We start from the raw sequence: 21,134 nt of genomic DNA on the forward strand, positions 1-21,134 counted from the left end.
ACATAGTGAGATCCCATCTCTAAGACACAGGGGCTGGAGAGAGGGCTCAGTGCTTTTCCAGACACAGATTCAATTCTCAGCACCCACGTGACAACTCAAAACCATCTGTAACTCCAGGCACAGGGCATCGGACGCCTTCTTCTGACCTCCTTGGTCACCAAGCACACATGAGCAAAGGCGTATGTGCAGACAAATATTCATACTCATAGAATAATTAAATTTAATTTTAAAACACCACCAAACACAGGAGAAGGATGCAGCCTGTTGGTGCATGCCTACCATGTGCAAAGGCCTTGGTTAGGTTCAAAGCACAGCAGAGGCTACATGTGATAGCCTGTTCCTGTAAGCAGGGTACTTGGGAAGGCAAGATGATCGGAAGCCCGAGATCATTCCTGCCTACCTAGGAGTTTGAGGCTAGCCTGAGCTACGTGAGATTCTGTCTGAAAGAAAACAAAATGGCAATAATACCAACTAACACACATACAGAGAGAGAAAGGAAGAAGGAGAGGGGGAGGGGGAAGGGGGAGGGGGAGGGGGAGGGGGAGGGGGAGGGGGGACACAGAGAGAAGAAAACCCGGCAGAAACTGAAACACACTGCCTAAACATAAACTTTGAGGACACCAGCTTGCCACCTCAGGTCACCTCCCTGCGAGATGGGACTAACACTGTCTTCACCACCAGGTCTCACTCAGTATAGCATGACTGCTGGCTCCTCAGCCTCTGTTACTTTAAAGAATGTGTTACCACAGCTGATAGATAAGCAGCATTTGGGGGCGGGGGGGGGGCTGTGGGTGTGGCTGAGTGGCAGACCATTTGCCTTAGTATGTAGTGTGTGAGGCCCTGGGTCCCCCAGCACTACCAAGGAGGTGGGGGTGGGGGACAAATGGCCACTCTTTAAAACACGTATTATTCTTGGGGAGGAGAACTCTTCATTTTACCAGAAGGAACACAGGCTCAGGAATGCAAAGCAGAGCCAGGTTGGAGCACAATGATGCTTTTTTCTCTGTTTCATTATCCATCTCTTAGGTGAGGGGAAAGTACAGGACAGGTGTCAGAGACAGCCCTTTCTCTAGTCTCAGGAAACACCCTAAGGCTCCATCTTCCCGTGTACCGTGTACCTCTCCATCCAGATGGCTGCCACACCTTCCTCACTCTTAGTGCTTAGACTTAACTTCATCTGGCCCAAAGGGCATCTGCTCCCTCAGTGAGGCCCCACCCTCACCTGCAGCCCTGAGAGGGCATTCTCTCCTAGGATCCTCTGAAGCTGCAGGTGAAGAAGCAGATGAGATCCCTCAAAAGGGCAGGCCTGGGGCCTGTGAACCCCAAGTCAGCAGGAAGTGGGAAGATAGCCACGTCATTTGGAATTTTTATTTTTCACTGAACGAGAAGAGGAAATTCCAGCTATGGAATCCAGAGAATTCTACAGGAACAGAACACAGTTTGGCTCAGCCCTGGGCCCAGAGGAGGCCTGGAGCTACTGTTCAGTGCCAGCTCCATCCCTGGCACTCTGCCCCTCACACAGCATTGCTCAGCTCCCAGAACCCACAGTGGCAGCTGTGTGATGCTGGGACTGCAGCTGCTGCCCTGCCCAAGAAGGGATGTGGGCTCTGTTCTGAGTGGCCAGGAATGCCAATCAGGAGAGAATTTTAGAAATCACTCAGTCCATTCCCATTTTACAGATGGTAAAACCCAGAAAGAAGAAAAGCTTCTAGGATCATAAAAGAAGGGATAAGAGCAGATCTTCTGTGTGCCTAGAGGTTCTCCTAAGAGTCTCTGGGTGCTGGTATCTGGAGGGGCTGGAAGCCCAGGAGACGTGTGTCTGTGTGTGCCAGGATGCATCTGTGGCAAATGAGCCAGGGCTTCTGTGTCCTCTTGTGATTGCTCTTGTGTGAAGAACAGGAGGCTGTACCCAGAGAGGGTTGGGCTAATTCTATCAACTCGGGGAAACTTTCCAGGAAGCGGAGGGAGAGAGGGAAGAATGAGAACTTTGCTGATGAGAGAGAGAGAGAGAGAGAGAGAGAGAGAGAGAGAGAGAGAGAGAGAGAGAGAGATCAGAGCTAGAGCTGGACATGGACGAGAAGGCTCAGGCTAGTCTGGGGCAGGGAAAGCAGAGTCCAAAATGGACTGGAGGCATCCGGAAGTTGAGACACTCACTCTCTTAGCCCTCATGTGGACCAGCCCTCTGGCCATCTGAGAGGAGAATCCAGGGGGAAGTGGTCACATGATATGGCACTTCTCAGCTGATTGCTTGAGGTCCCCTAGTGTAGTCTGGGCTTTGTCCTTGAGTGAGCTGAGGTCTAGGCCAGGGAGGCTGGCCAGCTGCCCGAGCACAGAGGCCTTATCCTCCTCTTCCTCCGTATCCTCCTCGATCATCTTGGCTAGCTCCCGAGGCAGCTCCACATCTCCGCCTGCCAGCTGGATCTGGCTTTCATCTGTCTCGTTCTGAAGGGAAGAGAGATGAGACAAGGATGGAGGTCTGTGAGGACCTAGCAGTACAGGGCACGGAGGCTTCCCAGGCTGGGTTCTGGGACTCTTGGTTCCAGAGGGCCATATTCCAAGGGAGCTCAGCGTCTGCTCCCACCTCTGAGTTAAGCCTTTCATGGGTGGACCTGGAGACTTTGCAGAGAGGAAAGGACTAGCAGAGAGACTAAACCCAAAGAAAAATGCCACTTTGTGGCAATTAGCCGAGTCAAGGCTAAGTCTAGAACAAAAACAGTGGTGGGTACCATTTGTCAAGACCTAGCCCATGACTAACAGTGAGGTGGGTGCTTTTAATGAGTTTTTTAGATTAATTTTATTGTTCTTGTGTGTGTGTGTGTGTGTGTACACATGTGTGTTGGTGCCCATGGAGACTTGGAGATGGCATCAGACCCCTGGAGCTGGAATTTCAGGGAGTTGTGAGCCTCTGATGTGCATTCTGGGAACTAAATGTCCAGTCTTCTGCAAGAGCAACACGTGATGTTAACCACTGAGCCATCTCTCTAGCACCAAGAATGCTTTTACTTTTAGCGATTAAAAAAATACCTAGGAAAATGCTGGGTGTGGAGGTGTACACGTGTACACATTTAATCAGAGGCAAGAGGATCTCTGTGAGTTTGAGGCCAGCCTGGTCTACAGAGCTACAAAATGAGTTCCAGAGCAGCCAGAACTACACAAAAAAAAACTTTTTCTCAAAGAAAACAAAGAAAAAACAACAACAATGCTAGAAAGAGCCAGGAATGGTAGTGCATGCCTTTAATCCCAGCCCTTGGAGGGCAGAGGTCAGTGGATCTCTAGAAGTTCAAAGCCAGCTTGGTCTACCATGACAAGATCCAGGTCAGCCAGAGATACATACTGAGACCTGTCTCAAAACAAACAACAAACAAACAAACAAACAACAGGAAAAACACAGCACGTGGCTCGCATCTATAATCTCAGCACTCAGGAGGTGGAAGCAGAAAGGTTAGGAATTCAAGGCCATCTTCAGCAACATGGGACCTGACATCTCTGTTTTACGTTACAAATAAAAGAGAGAGAGAGAGAGAGAGAGAGAGACTCAGAAAACTAAGTAATTTGCCTAAGATCATAAAGCCAGGAAGGGAAGAGGGGGTCGAGATTTAAACCTATATCACTTCTTCCAATATCTGTACTTTTGTACCTACTGAGAGCCACCCTTCTCCCCTGGGCATCTGGGGCGCTGTTCGGGGATCTTGTCCTGTGTCCTACACAGTTGCACTCATGTCTTCCCTTCTCTTCTAGACTCAGAATTTTCTCACAGTGGAGTAATGTCTCTTATGTGATTTGTATAAGCATTTGAGCCATGGCCCTATTGCTATCTGAACTTGCAGTAATGCAAACTTTCCTTTGAGAGACTTCCAAAAGACTCGTGGGAAGTCCGTGACAGCCAGGGGCTCAGTGAGCACTTGGTTGGAGGAGTAAACCTGACTCCACATAGCTGATCTCTATACTGAAGTAGGAAGCCAAGGCCTGGCCTATGACACCCTACTCCTCAGAGTAGCCCAGCTCTGGGCACACAAAGGTTACTCTGGGAAGTGGCTTGTCCCATGTAGGTGTAGCAAGCTTGTGTGTCAGCCTAGTGCTGCAGCATCTTGGGAAGCATGGGGGAGGAGCTTCCTGAGACAAAGACAGGCGTAATAAAGGGTAGTTGGTTCCTTATGGGCAGACCCAGGTAACCTGAAGAGTAGCCTGAGGGCTGGAGTAAGCAAGGGCGCAGTATTCACAGGCTTGAGTGCTCCCACCCACTGGCTAAGTCCTTTCGTCTCCCTGAGCTCGGTTTCACAAGCAGTGTCTAGCAGCTCTCTTGAGAGAGTCAGGGGAGAGCATGGCTGAGTAGCTAGTGCATAGGAGGGAGGAGTCATGGCCTCTCCTCCCGCCAGCTCTGCAAATGTAATCAGCAGCCCCTTGAGAGCTTACTCCCTTATAGAGTCTGCTTCCACACTTCTCTGCATCTCCATGGGCCAGGCTTGACCCAACTCAGAGAGGTGGAAGTGAAGGAAAAAAAGGACTGTCCCCAGAAACACAAACTTGTAAACGTCCAAAGGCCTGGGGTTTGTCTCAGCTCTTGTGAGCATGTGGGTGAATGAATGAATGAATGAATGAAGAAAAGAAATCAAGCACCTTGTGTGATTCTTAGGGGCTGAGAGTTGAGGGGTCCTGAGGGAGTCTGAGCTCCCGGTGTTCAGGATCCCAGTAATACCTCACAGTTTAGGCCCTGGATACCTTGGGCAGACGGTATTTGTCTCTGAAGTGACTTCGCAGTGTGGCCCGCTCTGCCTTCCTCTGTGTGAACTGTGCATCTCGCTCCATCCTGTGTGGGAAGAGGATACCAGTTGTGATGTCATCTCGGGGGTTGAGAGAAGGTGTGGGGCCTGCAAAGGAGGGGCTAAAATGGTCTGGAAGGAGGCTGTATGGACCTTCCAAACCCCTAGCTGGCCTGTGCCTAGTTAGTCCCCTCAGACTAGCAGGCTTAGCTTTTGCCACAACCCACCACAGTGTCCTTCCTCTGTGTTCTCCACTCCTGCCAATAGAGAGAGCTGACTGGGTGGGAGTCTTGTTCTGTCTGAGTCTCTCTCTCTCTCTCTCTGAAGATCCTTCGCAATCTCTGACTCAAGTCTGCCTTTGCTTCTCTGACAAGCTGTGTGGAAGGGACAGTGGGGTTATGTGTGCAAGGGTGTGTGTGGGACAGTCAGAACTTGATTCTAACCTGCTACTTTTGGTATGCCACTTTCCTTCCACTTCTGTAAAGTGAGAAAACTTGCAACTCATAAAACAACCGGTACTAAGCTGAGTGACAATAGCTGACATGTCATGAGGATTTGCCACGGGCCAGGTGCTGCACTAAAGGGTTAACATGCATTAAGTCATTCAGTCCTCACAGACATATAGAGCACGTATTGTGATTACCACTTCCAATTTTCCAGAAGGGGAAAGGAATCACAGAAATGTTAAATGACTTTTCTAAAGTTACTCAGCTAATAAGCAAAGTGAGGATCGAAACCAAGCAACCTCCCCGCAATGTTCAGATCCTCGCTCACTCTATCTCCATTCTGCCCTAGAACTCTTGCATAGAGTAGGCTCAGGATCTGTCCCCATGATGCTGAGCCCTGCCAGATGAAAAGTACTTTTCTTACAGCCTCAGGCCTGATCAGAGGAGCCCCAGTTGGAATACATGCGGTTAAGACCAGATCGGATTAAGGGATTACCTATTTCATCAGAGATGCACGTGCACCCTCCCCCACTGCACCCCTACCCCTGCCACACTCTTCACCCTTCCCCCAACCCCCTCTAAGCCAGAGGATGAAGCTGGAACAGGGTCCTGGATTTGAAATGGGATGGCTATAAAATCTGCCCAGAGAGCACCTCTTGCTCTCTTACTATGTTTAGGAAAAGTAGAGGGGCTCCTGAGGCAGAGGTGGGTATAGCAGCGTGAGGGTATTTGAGTGAGGGTCACATGAGCAAAGAAGAAATTCCACTTACTTCTCCTCCACCAGTTGCTTCTGATACTCCTCGTACTCTTCTCGGCTCATGCCCTGTGCTTCGGCTGCAGACTTGTCTCCGTCCCCCTTGTCCTCGCCGCCCCCCAGGCTCCCTGTGAGGTTCTTCAGCTGGCCACCCACCATGGACTTCACCATGAACGCCATGGTCTTCTCTGGCCACCGCACCAGGAGCCTGGTTCGTCAGCGCCTACTTCAGCACTAAGTCCCGGGGACAGCTCCGGTTGCGAGCTCGCGCCCCACGCTTTGAGCACGAGCACTGGTCCCTACCTTCCCAAAACCCTCCTCACGGAGGGGGGGCGGGGGGGCATGCACGGGGCTGAGAAGCCTGGACCACGTGCCTGCTCCTCACTCCCGCCTTTCCCACGTGCCTTCTTTAGCGCCAGCAAAGCACTGCTGGCTACTGCTGACAGCTGATTAGGGCTTGCGGTGGCGGGGTCCCTGCCCTGGGAGAAGGGGCTGCGCTGAAGTGTGCCTTGGTTCCTGCTTCCTACCCTCCAATGCCCTCTTCTCCTGGGTCATTAAGAACCAGGACTTCATCTCGGAGCACCCGGTAGCAGCAAGGGGCAAACACCCCCACCCTTATGTACCATTCCATCCTCCTCCTCCCCCCACCTCCACTCTACTGACCCTAGCATCTACCTCAAAGTGCTCAAGGCCAGGAAGTGGGGGAGACCTCAGAAGCACAAGCAGGAATCCCAGTTATATGGTTCGGTGAGTTTGTGCTCAGTTCCTTTGTCACGTGTCTGCCCTGCTGTCCCTAGAGCCTCAGGGAAGGGGAGTATTGTTTGGGGGCGCTGAAAAGATGAGCCAGAAGGAAACACAGGGACTTGTCCTTGTCCTTGGTGAGTTTAGGGACAGAATTTTGCACAGTTATCTCCCTTTGCTTCATTAGTTCAGAGGGAAAGGGTGTGGGGGTATCTGGCTCTTGGCCTCCTTGACTGCTTGCCTGTTTGCTTTCCTGATGCCCACACAGAGAAGGTAGAAGCTATCAGAGACTATGTGAGGCTGGGAGATAAGTAAGGGTATCAAAGCAGCAAGAGGAAAGTCACCTTTAATATGATGGACTTGCCAAAAACTGAGATGTGGCCACTGGCTAAATCCTCTAGCCCCCATTTTTTTTTATTCCCAGTAAGACATGGCTTTGAGCTGGGTCAGGCTTGCATGCTGGGGGAGATGGGCTGTCTCCTCAGAACCCCTATTGTCCTGGTGATGGGTAATGCAGGCTCTAGAGAAAGGCTTCCTGTGGACAGGTACTCCTGAAGCCTCTTGTCCAGCTCCTGCCTGCTGTGAGAGAGAAAAGGTTACCTGAGTCTCCCTTCTGAGAGAGACCAAGAATCACACTTGTCTCACAAGACCCAGTGTATGACAGGCTGCCACATTCTGGGACCTTCCGTGGCTCCCTTGGCATCCCATGAAGTCCCCATTTCACCCAGGCATTTGAAGTCTACCTGGGTGGTTTAGTGCCCGAGTTGCACTTCTAGGTATAGGTTTTCTTCTTTTGTTTTTGTTTTAGACAAGATCTCATTGTGTAGCCAGCCCAGGTTGGTCCAGATTTCAGCATCCCTCTACCTCAGCCTTCCAAGAGTTGAGATTAGAGACATTCATTTCTAATCCAGAGCATCCAGATTCCTTGCCCAATCTTGTAAATTGGCCCTGCCCTTTACTTCAACAGTACTCGATGACTGTCTTTTTCCCCTCTAAAGATGTTGTTTTGTTTTGTTTAATGTCTCCATGCTTTTTCTGATGCTGTTTCCTCTGCATCAGTGCCTCTTACCTATCTTGTCAGGCTGAAAAACTCTTAGTCACTTTAATGATCCAAATCAAATATCTTTTCCAGGTCAATTCCTTGATTCCCCATCCACTCCCTCAACCCAACCCTAACTAAAGATGAATGAATTGCTTTCCCCCCAAGTCTCCAAGCTTCCAGTCATAGCACTGGCGGCATAAGGTCTGACTATCAGTTTTCAGATGCTCACTCTAGAGTGAGCTCTGTGGGGCAGGGCCAGATGGGACTGGGGCTTGAGAAGGTATCTGTGCTTTGTAAATGATGTGTCCCTGGTCTACGTTCTGCTCCCAGCCCTCTAGTAAAGTGGGTAGCTCCCGTCTGAGCCTCAGAGTCCCCACTTTCAAGTTCGACAGTTGTAGATGTTCAAGTTCAACAGAAACACTTGATACAGGTAGAATGGGAGTCCTGCCCGTCGGAGGGCCCACCTGAAGTTCATGTAGCAGAAGAACCCTACAGTCTGGAGTAGGAGGAAGAACAGGAAGATGCTGGTGTGCAGACATGTGGAGGATCCTGGAAGCCAGCCAGATGGGCGAGAGGCCTTGGCTGTCTTCTTCTGAAAGGGAAGTATGAGACCCTGCCTCAGCTTCTAACCCAGGTGAGGGGAGGGGACTTGGAATCTATGCCTCACATGGTCCCTATTTATCTCCCTCAGGCTTGAGCCATCTTGGCTGTCATCTAGGGAACATGGAGAAAGGGCAGTGTCCAAAGCTGCATCTTCCAGTCTCACGTGGATCCATTTGTGGGAATAGTTCGTAAGACATGGGTCCTCAAGTCAACAACAGACTAAAAGCTTAAGAGACGAGAGGGAAGGAGAAGTGGATGCTGAAAGTGAGGGCAAGGGAAAGAGCAAGGAGGGACAGGGACCCAGGAAACCATGGTGCCAACACTGAATCTGAGTGGCCCTTGGCATGGTCTACCACTTGCTTTCTGGTCATCAAGGTGGGCTGACCAAGGGGTCTCTGGGTAGTGCTGAGTGGTGGGCCTTCCTCCTGAGCAAGAGAGTGCAGAGATGAGATCTGGGTCCCTTCACACCCATGTACGGGCACACATAGGTGCCTGTCAGGCACAGATGCATCGGAGCTGCAGGAGTGTTGGGAGAAGAGCAGGAGAGACCAGATCTCAAGGGTGAGCCCCTTGTGCTACTCACTACTTCTTACCACCAGACCCCGGAGGTCCTTCTGCAGGAGGCTGAGGATATGGTCCAGTTCAAAAAAGTGATGCTTAGTGCCCACAGGCAGGTAGAAGACTTGTGCTCCTAAAGCCATCCGGGCAGCTGCTTCCCTGGTGGTGTGATGGGGCACGGAAATCAAGAAAGATGATCCATTACTCTTTGATTGTACCCAAATTACCTAATCTTTCTCTATAATCCCCGATGCTCAGTACATGGTAAAGAATATGTATCATCCATAGAGTCCTGCCTTGGGAGTTGGTGTTTTTACTCTAAAACTTCTCCCCAAAATCTGAGACAACTTTAGCTTATAAAAAGAAGTCTCTATAAGTGTCTGTCTGTGTTTCAGGCTCTCTGGACTCTGCCTTTCAACTCTATTCCAGGGGAATTAACATGCCATGCACTAGGATGGAGGATGTACACCCACAGAACCCAAAATGAGCATGGGTTCTCCCCTCCCCCAGAGCTCTATGGGGCACTCCGCAGGCATGGGTGTGCCAGAGTGAGATTCAGGAACACGGGAGGCAAAATGAACTCAGACCACTTCCTCCAAAGAGCCTCATCTTGGCTGTGAGCTTCTTCCAAGAACCTCTATCAAAATATATGCCCTCGGGGGCTGGGGCGATGTTTCAGTGGGTGAGAATGCTTGCTTTGCAAGCACAAGAACCTGAGTTCATATTCCCACCACACACGTAAAAAGCCAGGTATGGCTGTACGTGTCTGTAGCTCCAGCATTGGAGGCAGAAATTTCTGATAGAGACAGGATGATAATGGATATTTTCTTCCCTCTCTCAATACCCCTCCTCATCTCTTACCTCATCTCTTGCAGGGCCTGGATCAGGGTCCGCTGTCCATAGAGCAGGGTGCTGACCTTTGCAGTGTTCTATGGGAGGGCCAGCTCTTATCTAGTATCCAGAGGACAGTGGCCCTCTCCTCAGAGTCACCTTTACCATAGATACCTCATACTTCTTCCAGAAACCTTATTAAATAGCCATGGTGCCCTTCTTTTTGGACACACTGAATACCCCTGGCACTTGTCCATCTGGACTTACAGAGGACCCTCCTTCTGCAACAAAGCTGAGATGTTTCCCCGCAAAGGGCCCTCTAGGCTTTCCACAAATCCTTCTCCTTTTAAAACATGTCCCTGTCTCCTCAGGGAGGCAGAAGCCCAACCCAATCCTCTCTGTGCCTTTCTCCTAGGCTGTGGGCCAGCACTAGTTAAAATCCAGTACATGGGCCCAAGTCTGGCAGAAGGACCTGGAGAGGTAGCTGACATTTCTGAGGGTAAGTGCAATCAAGCAAGAGGGGTCCAAGGCCTGAAGGAGGATCAGAAATAGCTGGAGAATGGATCTCTCTCTTCTGTGCCATTCCAGTTTCTAGCCTAGGCTGTCTTGACTGAGGACAAAGGATTAAAGCCCGGGCTGGCAGAGCCCTGCAACGCCTGCAAGAGCAACTGGCTCCCTCTGACCACTACCCAGCACTTTGGCTGGGTTTAGCTTTCACTCCCCGAGTTGGAGCACATCCTAGGGAATGACACCTGGGGGAGGAGCCAGGGTGGCAGTAGAGATGAAATGAGGATTCTGGTGCAACTGAGCATTTAAGCAAGTCTTATGCAAATCACACGTGAAGCCACATGCAAATTAGCGCCTAGTCTATTTCTGCCATTTGTCTATAGACCAGACTCCAAATACCTGGCATCTCTTCTTTGCAGCTCAGTCTGTGGCTCCAGGGCAATTGCCATATAGCAGTATCCTCTTACACACTACCGTGTTGCATCCTGTGACCTACCCACCTTTACCCCCAAGCTTGGGTGAGGTTAGAGCTAGACTGTCATTATTCTTTCAAGCCCTTGGGTGGAATTCAGCGTGGCCCAGGGTAACTCACCCAGCCTCCCTCAGGCCGGACTTGGAAGGTAGACCCCAGCTGCTGTTTCCAGTGCCTCTCAGCCTGGGCCATCTGCCTGGAGAGAGCCTGGAGGGCCTGTAGGATCTGGCTTTGTCTGCCCAGCGTATCCTCCAGGTTAAAGAACCTTTCACCTGGGGGTTGGGGCAAAAGGTTGCTTGGGTGGGGCAGAAAATCCTGTTTTGTGGTGAAGCAGGGGGAGCCGAGGATCCTTCTTCTAAGACCTCCCCTGGAAAATGGGTCTCAGGGGACCAGCAAGCAGGGTGGGTGACAGAAAAGTGTTTGTCAGGGAAACCTGACAATGTAAGCTTGATCCTCAAGTCCCCAGATCCCACACCATATAAAGGTGGAAGGAGAGAATAGATTTCACAGTCATCCTCTCACTGCCACACAAATGCTGTGGCACACACACACACACACACACACACACACACACAGAGAGAGAGAGAGAGAGAGAGAGAGAGAGAGAGAGAGAGAGAGAGAGAGAGAGAGAATGTATCTGGGGTGAGGGTGTCAGAAGGGAATGGGTCAGAAGGCTCAGCCCAGGTTTTGCTTAGAGACAGCCTCCTTGGGTCTTTACTTCTCTGCTGGCTACTGTGTTTCTGGTTCGAAGGACGGTGTTCTACAGCCCTACAATGTCCTATGGTCCTAACTGCCTGTTCCCTGGGTACTTACCTTCTTCCTGGGCTTTGGGATTCAGTGGTGGTATGCTAGCCTCTCTGGTGCCCAGGGCCAGCCTTGCCTTCAGTTCTTCCAGCTTCCTGGCCAGGTGCAACTGATCCTTCTCCATGAATGGCTGGGGGGGTTCCTGGAAGAGGAAGACAAAAACCCAAAGGCAAATGCATGGGAGTACTGTGAGGGGCAGCCTCCCCGCAGACCCTGGGAGCCCAGTCTTCCTCCTCAGCCATATACTCACCGGGACTAAGGAGGAACCCCCAGCTCAACCATCAGGTCCCAACAGAGCCTGCAGCTGTGTCTGCCACATCCTTTTATCTTTTCCTATTCCCTGTGTGCTCAGGCCCTCACATTTTAAGCCTTTAGGTATGGTGTTGCTTGAAGCTCATCTCCTCCAGGCATCCTTCTCTCCCCTCCTGCTCACTCAGACCAGTGTTTCTTCTCTTCCCCTCCAACCCACTCCTCACCTCCCCACCTTCCAGCATACTCCCTACCCCCAACCCCTGCCCCGGGCTTTCTTGGTTTCCTTTTGTTGTTGAGACAAGGTCCTAACTGTGCAGTCCTGGCCTGGGTACTCACAGAAATCCACCCACCTCTGCCTCCTGAGTGCTGGGATTAATGGTGTATGCCACCTGGGAAGCTTAGAAGACAAACCCTGGCCCTACACTGTCCAGCCCAAGGTCTGACTTGAGTAGAACTCAGAGAGTTAGCTGGGATTAGAACCAGGATAGTAGGTCTGCCATGAGTGGAGGCAGCTGAGGAGGGCAGGGTCTCTGAGCTACCTCTACCAGGCAGACATGGCTGGCATTACCTCTGGACCTGGTTCCCTCAAACTGAAGGTCAGGAAGGACAGGACATCATGGTCATCTGGAAGAGGGACAGATGAAGTGGGGGTGAGGAGGTTTTTACTCAGCAGCTCATCCATCCAGACTATTATTTGCCAGGAGAACAAGAGGCTTGCACGAACCTGGGCAACTCTGACTTTTGTCTCGCTTACTTCATTGGAAAGGTATGAAGGTCAAATACACAAGTGTGTGGGACTTGAGGGTTGAACCACACACAGCCAGAGTGGGGCCCAAGGGCCATGCAGCAGACCAGAGGACACAGAAGAGAGCTACTACCGCAATTACGAGCACACAGCGGCTGCTTCCCAATCACAGTTGTAACCATGTCACTTCTCAGAAACCTGTGACTCCCCAGTACCAGAGTCCAAAGATAGAGGTCCTGGCACCCACAGACTCCCACACTCTGGTTGCAGCCTGATTTTCAGCTGTGGGGCCCTCCATGGGCTTTCTACCGCAAGATAGCCTGCTGCTCCAGTTCTGTACGCAGCTTGTGATATCCCTCCTTTTACTAGCCTACAGCATCCAGTAAAGTGAGCTTTTGGATATTGATATTAGACTATAAAATTCCTCATATGTCATCTCACTTGAGGCTTTTTCTTTTTTGAGACAGGGTCTAGTATAGACCAGGCTGCCCTTTGAATTTGCTATGTAGCAGAGGATAATGTTAAACTCCTGACCCGTCCCATCCCCCCACCTCTCTGTCCCAAGTGTTGTGGTCACAGGTATGCACCACCACACCTGGTACCCTGAACGCTGCTTAAGGACTCACCCACAGAGCTACACTCCCAGACTCCCTCTGAGACTTCAATAGCTTTTCAAAGTCAATGTGGCCTCCTGATGGAGAAGCCAGAGAGGGAGTGTGACCAGTTCAGGCCCCTCGTTGAGGAGGTGGTTAATGCCGTACAAAGGCACCTTAGAAGCTGCAACCAGGTCTTGTCATCACCAAACACAGCCCTCTATTCTTACCTACCTGGTAGGGGTCTCACCTGCTGCTAAGGTGCCAGTGGCTGCCGAGACCCCAAAGAAGCCTCCAGGGGCTAAAAGCAGGGGCTCCACATCAACACAGACCTCTTCAGGGTCCTTAGGAGTAAGGCCTCCACTCAAAGATACCTGAGGGACATGGAGGGAGGGAGCTCCTGCTTCTTCCTGGTCCCAGGGTAAGGGACTATCCCCTACCCACCTAACCGGCTCCCCAGACCTGAGGTAGGGTAGAAACTACAGAGCTAGGGATCATAATGGCATGAAAGGGATGCAGGTGTTGGCGTCACGGGAGCCTTGTGGTTCTTTGTATTGGTGGGAGATCATGTGTGGGTACTGGTCTGGGAGTACCAGGGACCTCACATGGGTGTGAGGACAAGTGTGTGAGTGACACATGGGTCTCAGTCCTGGGGCTGTTGGGACACCAGGTATCCTCCACTCACACCGCAGCTCTTCGTCCCACCGCAGGCACCCATAGGAACAGCAAGGGTGACTCACACGCAGCCTCTGCCTCCAGTAGGTGACCCGAGCTCGGAAGGGGAACGGCCGGTTCCTGAAGTCCCTGTGACAGGAGCCAAGCTCCCGGACACTTCCATCCCTGTGGACAATTGGAATGCAGCCAGCCACATGGGACCAAAGGACTAGTCCATGGGGGATAGTCTCAAGAGCAACTCTGTCCAAGCCTGCAGTGTCACTGTCCCCATGGGGTGACCTGGCTTGGGATAACTCCCTGTTGTCTACCTTGAGGCTCCTTTGCCATAGTTTGCTTTCATGACGGGAGAAGGAGGAATAAGAACATAAGTTCTGCCTGGAACTGTCAGCCGGGACTTGAGAGCTCACAGGAGCCGGAGGCTCTGCACAGAGCCAGAGGCCCAGGCTAACCACAGGATTTCCAAATCTATCCCCTAGCTCACCTCCTAATCCCACTGCCCCTCCCTCTCTCTCTCTCCCTCCCTCCCTCCCTCCCTCCTCCCTCTATTTCCCTTAATAAGCTCCAAGGCCTGTCTGTCCCTTTCCCAACCTACCAAGGTTCAGACTATGTGAGGCAGACACTAAGGGACCTGTCCTAAAGGCCAAGGAGAGTTTGTCTAGTTCACCTCCCCCCCAGCGAGGCTCAGCAGGTTCAGGGAATTGGGAGCAGAGTTGAGCCTGAGTTTCTCTGACTCCGTGGGTGCATACTATGATACCTATGCTATCACCTTCAACCAAGAGCTGGGCAGAAGAGAACAGGGAGAAGCCAGATTGGAGGCAGTGACTGCATGGCTGTATAACCTTGGGCAAGTTCTCGCACCTTCCCAAACCCCAGCACTGTTGTCTTTAAAATGAGGATAATAATTGCAACTACCTCATAACAGTGTTATGAGGGTTCACAAGACAATGTCAAATGTCTGGGCACTGTGCCTGGTATACAGTCAGCCCAACTCCATAAATGTCAGCAATTATCTTAATTGTGATGGGCCGAAGGATGTTTGCTGAGACACACTGACAAACCAGTCCAGCCGCTATAGGCAGCCAGCAGGGGAAGGACAGGAGTCTACCTCATCTGGGAGAAAAAGACAACACAACAATGTGTCTAGCGCCCAGATCCTTGCTGGGCACTGTATGTAGCCAATCAGGTTATCCAGCCTTCCTGGGTGGCCTCAATGTCCTCACCTAGCAGCCCGTGCTTAATAAAGGTGTCTGGAGTGAGTGAGACCCTCTTGATCGTTCCAGCCTCTGTCACTTCACCTAGGGCTCGTGAGCTAAATGACAGGAGAAAGATGGGGCTATCACCCAGAAAAGCAAGCACACTGTGGTCTGGTTTCTGAGGCACAGCTCAGACCAGTGGGAAAGAGTTCCCATGGGCAGCAGAGGTCAGAATAAGACATCAGCAAGGGTCTCAGGTCTAGGAGGGGTAGATTTTCTAGGGAAAGAAGTACAAGTGGTTGATAAGCCCAAGAACGGGGTGGAGTGGGGTGGGGTGCTCAGTTCTCTCAGGCCCTTACCCAGACTGCTCCTGGAGGTCACGCCCATCACTGGCCAGCACTCGGATGACAGGGCTGTTCTGTGTGGGAGGTGACAATCAGTCTGAGCCTCAGGCAGAGTGAAGATGGTGAGGGTTAAGGCAGGCAGGCAGGAGGATGAGATGGCTACCCACCTGGACATCACTGGTGGAGGAATCAAAGTAGATCCCGATGCCATCCCATGAGGCTAGCTCCTCCAGAACAGAGCCGACTTGAGCCCTGTCCTTGGTGTACCACATGGCCTGCAAGTTTGCACCCCACAGGTCAGGGTCTCTGTAAGACACTGGTATCTGGGGCCTATCACCTGCTTCCCCAACAGATATGAGTAAGGACCACTCACCACACCCTGGGCTCCCCGGCGCCCTGGTCCAGTCACTCTCATCTGCATCTCTACCTCCCAGGAAGGGAAGGAGACAGAGATGTTGCTCCACACGGCACCGCTCCGGTTCTTCATGGATGGAACCAGCCGCACTTCCTCTAAGCCTAGGATGGCGTCTGTGGAGCAGGGCAGTAGAGGATGACTGGACTCTATTCTACATCTCTATCTCATTGTCAAAAGTCAAGCCCTGGGAAAGAGCTCACACCAAAACTTTGTCATTTGACATGTGGCTGGCTGCTGATATGTAAGAGTCCACTGGGGAAATGGGACCAGAACCCAGCTGGGTGATACCCAGGAAAGGCAACAAGAGACAGTAATTTACTGTGTTCCACTTGGGCCACACTGAATGTCTGTGCCATCCATTTTTATAAGATACCATTTTATGGGACATGGGATGGAGCTCACTTGGTAGACTACTTGCCTAGTACACACATAGCTCTGGGCTCCATCCCCAGTACCCCATAAAACCGAGTGTGGTGGTACACACCTGCAATCCTAGCTCTCAGGAGCTGGAGGCAGGAGGATCAGTAATTCAAGGCCATCCTTGGCTATGTATGTAGTCAGCTTGAGGCCATCCTTGGCTACATCAGACTGTGCTGGGGCTGGGGGATGGCTCAGTGGGTAAAGAGCTTGCAGTGTAAGTGTGAGGACCTGAGTTCAGATCCCAGCATCTACATAAAAGCTGGGCATGAGACGGGTGGTGATGGCGCACGCCTTTAATCCCAGCACTCAGGAGGCAGAGGCAGAGTGGATCTTGGTGAGTTGGAGGCCAGCCTGGTGTGCAGATTGAGTTCTAGGAGCTGGGCATGGCAGTGCGAGCCAGGCTTGTAACCCCAGACCCAGAAAGAGACAGGTGCATCCTGGGGGCTTGCTGGACAGCCAGTTCAATTGGAATAGTGAGCTCTGGGTTCTGTGAATGACCTTGTCTTTTGTCTTTCTTTCTCCTTCCTTCCTTCCTTCCTTCCTTCCTTCCTTCCTTCCTTCCTTCCTTCCTTCCTTCCTTCCTTCCTTCCTCCCTCCCTCCCTCCCTCCCTCCCTCCCTCCCTCCCTTCCTTTTGCACTGGCTGATCTTCCAGAGGACCTGATTCCCAATATCCACATGACTGCTCACAACTGTCTGTAATTCTGGTTCCAGGGGATCTGATACTCTCATACAGACAAAACACCAATGCACAAAAAATAAAAAATAAATAAATCACCTTTTAAAAAAGGTATCAAGTCTTCTATCTTGAAAAACCAAACCAAATAAATATGAACAACAAAAGACAGCCAGGCAGTGTTGACACATATCTCAGGAGGCAGAGGCAAATGGATGTCTGAGTTCAAGGCTAGCCTGGTCTACAGAGTGAGTTCCAGGACAGCCAGGGGTACATAAAACCACCACTACCACCAACAACAAAAGTGAAAAGCAATTGAGGAATTTTTGCCCTAATGTCAACTCTGGCTTTCACATGTGTAGGCATGGGTTAATGCATATGTACACACACACACACACACACCATCTCACCATCACCGACACCGTCACCACCACCACCACCACCACCATCACCATCACCACCATCATCATCATCATCGTTGTCATCATGGTCAATTCTGTCTCCAAAAAAGCAGATACCATTTTACAGAAGCTCAAACACATCTCTTTCCACTAAGGCTTCCTTCCTGCCATGAGACAACAGTTCTGGGAAAGTAAGAAGCACAAGCTGGGGAAGGCCCCTGAGGGACCAAGGGCAGCCCGAGAAGAGGAAGGTCTGTGGCAGAGGGTCTGAGGCAGGCTCTGGCCTGGAGGGAGGGTGGTGAGGAAAGGGTGCAGGCTAGGAGAGCTCGAGGATTACCCTGGCCCTGGGGGCGTGTCTGAGGTTGACTCTGGCACTGGGGGGCATGTGGGAGGAACTTCCTGTGGTGGGGAAAATAGTGAGTAAAACTGAGGTAGACGCGGCAGGAACTGGAGGCGGGAATCAAAGGCTCCGTTCCAATTGGCTCCCCAACACTCTGGTCTACCAACCTGGAACCTGGTCCAAGGCCTGCCCTGCCAAGACTTTCCGGAGCTTGCTAATCCAGCTTGTTTGCTCTGCAAAGGGCAGTGGTGGGTGGGGAAGCACAGCAGTTCCCGAGTCCCTGGAAGCCACCACTGCTTGAAGTGAGTTGTATTTTTTGAGTTTTAGTTTTAGAATGTAAACGAGGCTGGCCTAGAACTCTCTGGATAGCCAAAGGTGACCCCAGCTCCTGATCCTCCTGCTGTCATTTCTTTTCTTTTTTTTTTTTTTAAAGATTTATTTATTATTTATATGTAAGTACATTGTAGCTGTCTTCAGACACACCAGTAGAAGGCATCAAATGTCATTATGGATGGTTGTGAGCAACCATGTGGTTGCTGGGATTTGAACTCAGGACCTTCAAAAGAACAGTCAGCGCTCTTAACCGCTGAGCCATCTCTCCAGCCCCCTGCCTTCATTTCTACCGAGTGCTGGGATAACAGGTTATAATCCCATCTAGTTTTATACAGATTTTGGATTTAACCTAGGACCTTGTGCATGTCAAACAAGCACTCGCCAGCTAAGCAGCATTGCTAGCCCAACACTGAGCAGATTGCTAGCCCAGCATGTTTGTTTGTTTGTTTTTTGGTTTTTCGAGACAGGGTTTCTCTGTATAGCCCTGGCTGTCCTGGAACTCACTTTGTAGACCAGGCTGGCCTTGAACTCAGAAATCTGCCTGCCTCTGCCTCCCAAGTGCTGGGATTAAAGGTGTGCGCCACCACACCCGGCTTGTTTGCTTTTGTTTTTACACTTTAAAACTTGTGTGTGTGTGTGTGTGTGTGTGTTTAAGCTCACATGCAGGCTCATATATTGAGGATGGAGGACAGCTTCCAATCGTTTTTCAATAGCTGACTGTCTCCTTCCACTGTGGGCTCTCAGAATCAAATGCAGGCTGTCAGGCTTGCATGGCAAATGCTTTTACTAGCTGAGCCATCTCTGCTCTTTTTATAAAAAAGAATGGGCCTTGACAAGCAGCTCAGGCTAGCCTCATGCTCTTGATTCTCCTGCCTCAGCCTCCTAAGTGCTGGGATCACAGGCCTACACCACCACACCCAGACCAAGGAGACTTGTGGGAGGCAAGTTTATCTGACTAAGCTTACGTTCTCATCATTATGTGGAGTGTCTGGGACCTCACCCCAGACTGAGCCTGACTCAGTCCTGGGTATCTGGGCTGGGCAGAGAGGAGCATTGGGTGGGGCTCTGACCAACGAGGAGATGATCGGATAGACATTAATCATAGCTGGTGATCTGAGAGGACATACCTCTGCTCTCCCTCAGGATCTGTGACACCTTACTTTGGTGAGGCTCTGAGCAGAGCACTGGCTCTGCCATCCTGTCCCTAAGGCAGCACATGCCTGTGAGACAGCCCACTCCCTCGTTTATCCCCTGGCCTTCTGTGGAGGAGGTTCAAAGTTCCTGTCATCTTAGAGCATCTTAGTCAGGAATTGTGCCATTGTTTGAAACTTACGTCTAAGAAAAAAAAATATACCCAATCTACTCCTCTTTGCCTTTCCAGCTAGGAGGCTCTGAACAAAATCCATGGTTGAGTAAACTTCACCATATATCCGTAAATGAGCCATGTTCCTGGACTCAGTTCCTGCTCCACTCTAACTCAGAGTCTTTGATGCTTTTCTCTTCTTACTCTAATGTAAGATCCTGCGCATTATATAGTTTTGGTTTTCATTTTTTTTTTGTTGCTGTTGTGTGTGTGTTTTTTTTTTTTTTTCCCGAGACAGGGTTTCTCTGTATAGCCCTGGCTGTCCTGGAACTCATTTTGTAGACCAGGCTAGCCTTGAACTCAGAAATCTGCCTGCCTCTGCCTCCCGAGTGCTGGGACTAAAGGCGTGCGCAACCACGCCCGGCTATTATATGGTTTTTGATAAGTCATCACAGACCCTTGGTGAACAGGATCGGACAAGTCAGGATTTGGAAGTCCCAGAGCACAGACCTGTGGGCTAAGATCCTCTCATGTCCACTTCCATCTCCACTCAACAGGCAAGGGGAGAGCCTGGTACTGGAGGTAACAAAACAGGGGGACACACAGTGCTGCCCTTCCAGCAGACCTCTAGTCCCATGGGATGGAGCCAGCAGAAAAGAGGCTTATCTGGGACACATCAGGTGTGTGCATGAATGTACGTGTGCACGCGTGTGTGTTTACAGTCCAAAGCAAAGGAAGAGGGGGGCTGCAAATAGAAGCAAGGAAAAAAAAGTCCTGGGGCAAAGAAAAACTGAAGCTGGTACCTGAGGTAGAGCTAGGATGTATAGCCTGGTCTATATCCATCTGGCCCCTCTCCCCTGAGCCTTGAGTCCCTTTGTCCTTCTCTTTAGCTGTGACCCTGTGCTGTCCTATCTACCCAACAGCTTGTTCTGCCGGTGCCTCTGAGTCCTTCACAAATAGGCAAATCAGCAGGGCCTGGGGGAGCAGGAGACAGGTTTGGGAAGGGTCCTGGGCCAGGCACTGTCACCCCTGTGTTACCTCTCGAAGAGAGCCCCTCACATCCACTGTCCCTTGGACTACAGGCCCGCCAGCACTCTGGAGGACCCTGGACATGGCGAGTCCTCCTTTGCTCCTCACCTCCATGGTGGCTCCAGAAGGGTATCCCAGCCCCAGGAACTGCCAGTCTTGGTCCCTTGAAGCTGAGCTTGTACTCAAACCTGCGTCGAGGAGGGGGCTGGCTCCTTTCAGCACCGTGCAGAACCAGCAACAGGGAAAGGAGGCAGAGGGAAGGTGAGAGGCCTCTGGTCTCCAGCATTGCAAAGGAGCTGGTTTCTGGGCACCTGGACGGATCCTGGCTGTGAGGCCAACGATGGGCTATAGGACGCCACGCAGTCAGGCCGGGAGACACCAGGACCTTCCAGGACCAGGATCTAGATTTTTGACTCTATGCTCTCCACCCCCACCCCCCAAAACACACATCCTGTTTCTCTTGCAGGTCTGATCTCAGGCCCCACCCTTCCTCACCTCCACTTGAAGCCTTGGCTATCCCCTGGGCTCCTAGCCAACTTGAGCTTTGCCCCTGTTCTTTGGCTTAGGCCATCTTCCTGTTCTTCCTCTGCTCCTTCAGCTGGTGAGAGGATGGTGTGCTCAGGAATGCTCGGTGCCAGGCCCTGCTCTTCCCAGCCCTGGCCTTCCCTCCTTGTTTGTTTGTTTGTTTGTTTGGGGGGGGCAGTCCTTTGCATCCTGCTCCTTTAAGAGCACATGCATAGCCTGCTCTCTGGTCACTCATCTGACCCCTCTCCCCTGAGCCTTGTGTCCCTTCACCCTTCTCTTTAGCTGTGGCCCTTTGTTGTCCTGCATACCCAATAACTCCTTCTGCCAGTGCCTCTGGGCCCTCCACAAACAAAGGGTGTCTTGAAAGACAAAAC

The 21,134-nt window shown here is 51.3% G+C and overlaps 2 protein-coding genes across 3 annotated transcripts; both read right to left on the bottom strand.

Annotated features, from left to right (window-relative positions):
• Nucleotides 1–1,365: 1,365 nt before the first annotated feature.
• Cplx3 (complexin 3) lies at nucleotides 1,366–6,215 on the bottom strand. The gene is made up of 3 exons (XM_021171685.2): nucleotides 5,977–6,215; nucleotides 4,720–4,807; nucleotides 1,366–2,442 (listed from the first exon to the last, which is right to left on the bottom strand). The coding sequence occupies exons 1-3, from the start codon at nucleotides 6,138–6,140 to the stop codon at nucleotides 2,218–2,220; spliced, it is 477 nt and encodes a 158-aa protein (XP_021027344.1). The 5' UTR covers nucleotides 6,141–6,215; the 3' UTR covers nucleotides 1,366–2,217.
• A 932-nt stretch (nucleotides 6,216–7,147) lies between these two features.
• Nucleotides 7,148–20,685, bottom strand: Lman1l (lectin, mannose binding 1 like). 2 transcript variants are annotated; one of them, XM_085828265.1, is made up of 14 exons: nucleotides 20,613–20,685; nucleotides 20,344–20,580; nucleotides 15,694–15,848; nucleotides 15,488–15,595; nucleotides 15,336–15,394; nucleotides 13,849–13,948; nucleotides 13,359–13,482; nucleotides 12,339–12,394; nucleotides 11,528–11,660; nucleotides 10,835–10,986; nucleotides 9,766–9,833; nucleotides 8,940–9,063; nucleotides 8,208–8,335; nucleotides 7,148–7,280 (listed from the first exon to the last, which is right to left on the bottom strand). In XM_085828265.1, the coding sequence occupies exons 1-14, from the start codon at nucleotides 20,683–20,685 to the stop codon at nucleotides 7,148–7,150; spliced, it is 1,650 nt and encodes a 549-aa protein (XP_085684391.1). The 2 variants fall into 2 exon arrangements, with proteins under 2 accessions (XP_085684391.1, XP_085684392.1); XM_085828266.1 differs by lacking the exon at nucleotides 20,613–20,685 and having other exon boundaries at nucleotides 7,148–7,277; nucleotides 20,344–20,521.
• Between the last annotated feature and the right edge of the window lie 449 nt (nucleotides 20,686–21,134).

Source organism: Mus caroli, unplaced genomic scaffold (assembly GCF_978045245.1).
Source record: "Mus caroli unplaced genomic scaffold, Mus_caroli_1 scaffold_11, whole genome shotgun sequence".
NCBI lineage: Eukaryota > Metazoa > Chordata > Mammalia > Rodentia > Muridae > Mus > Mus caroli.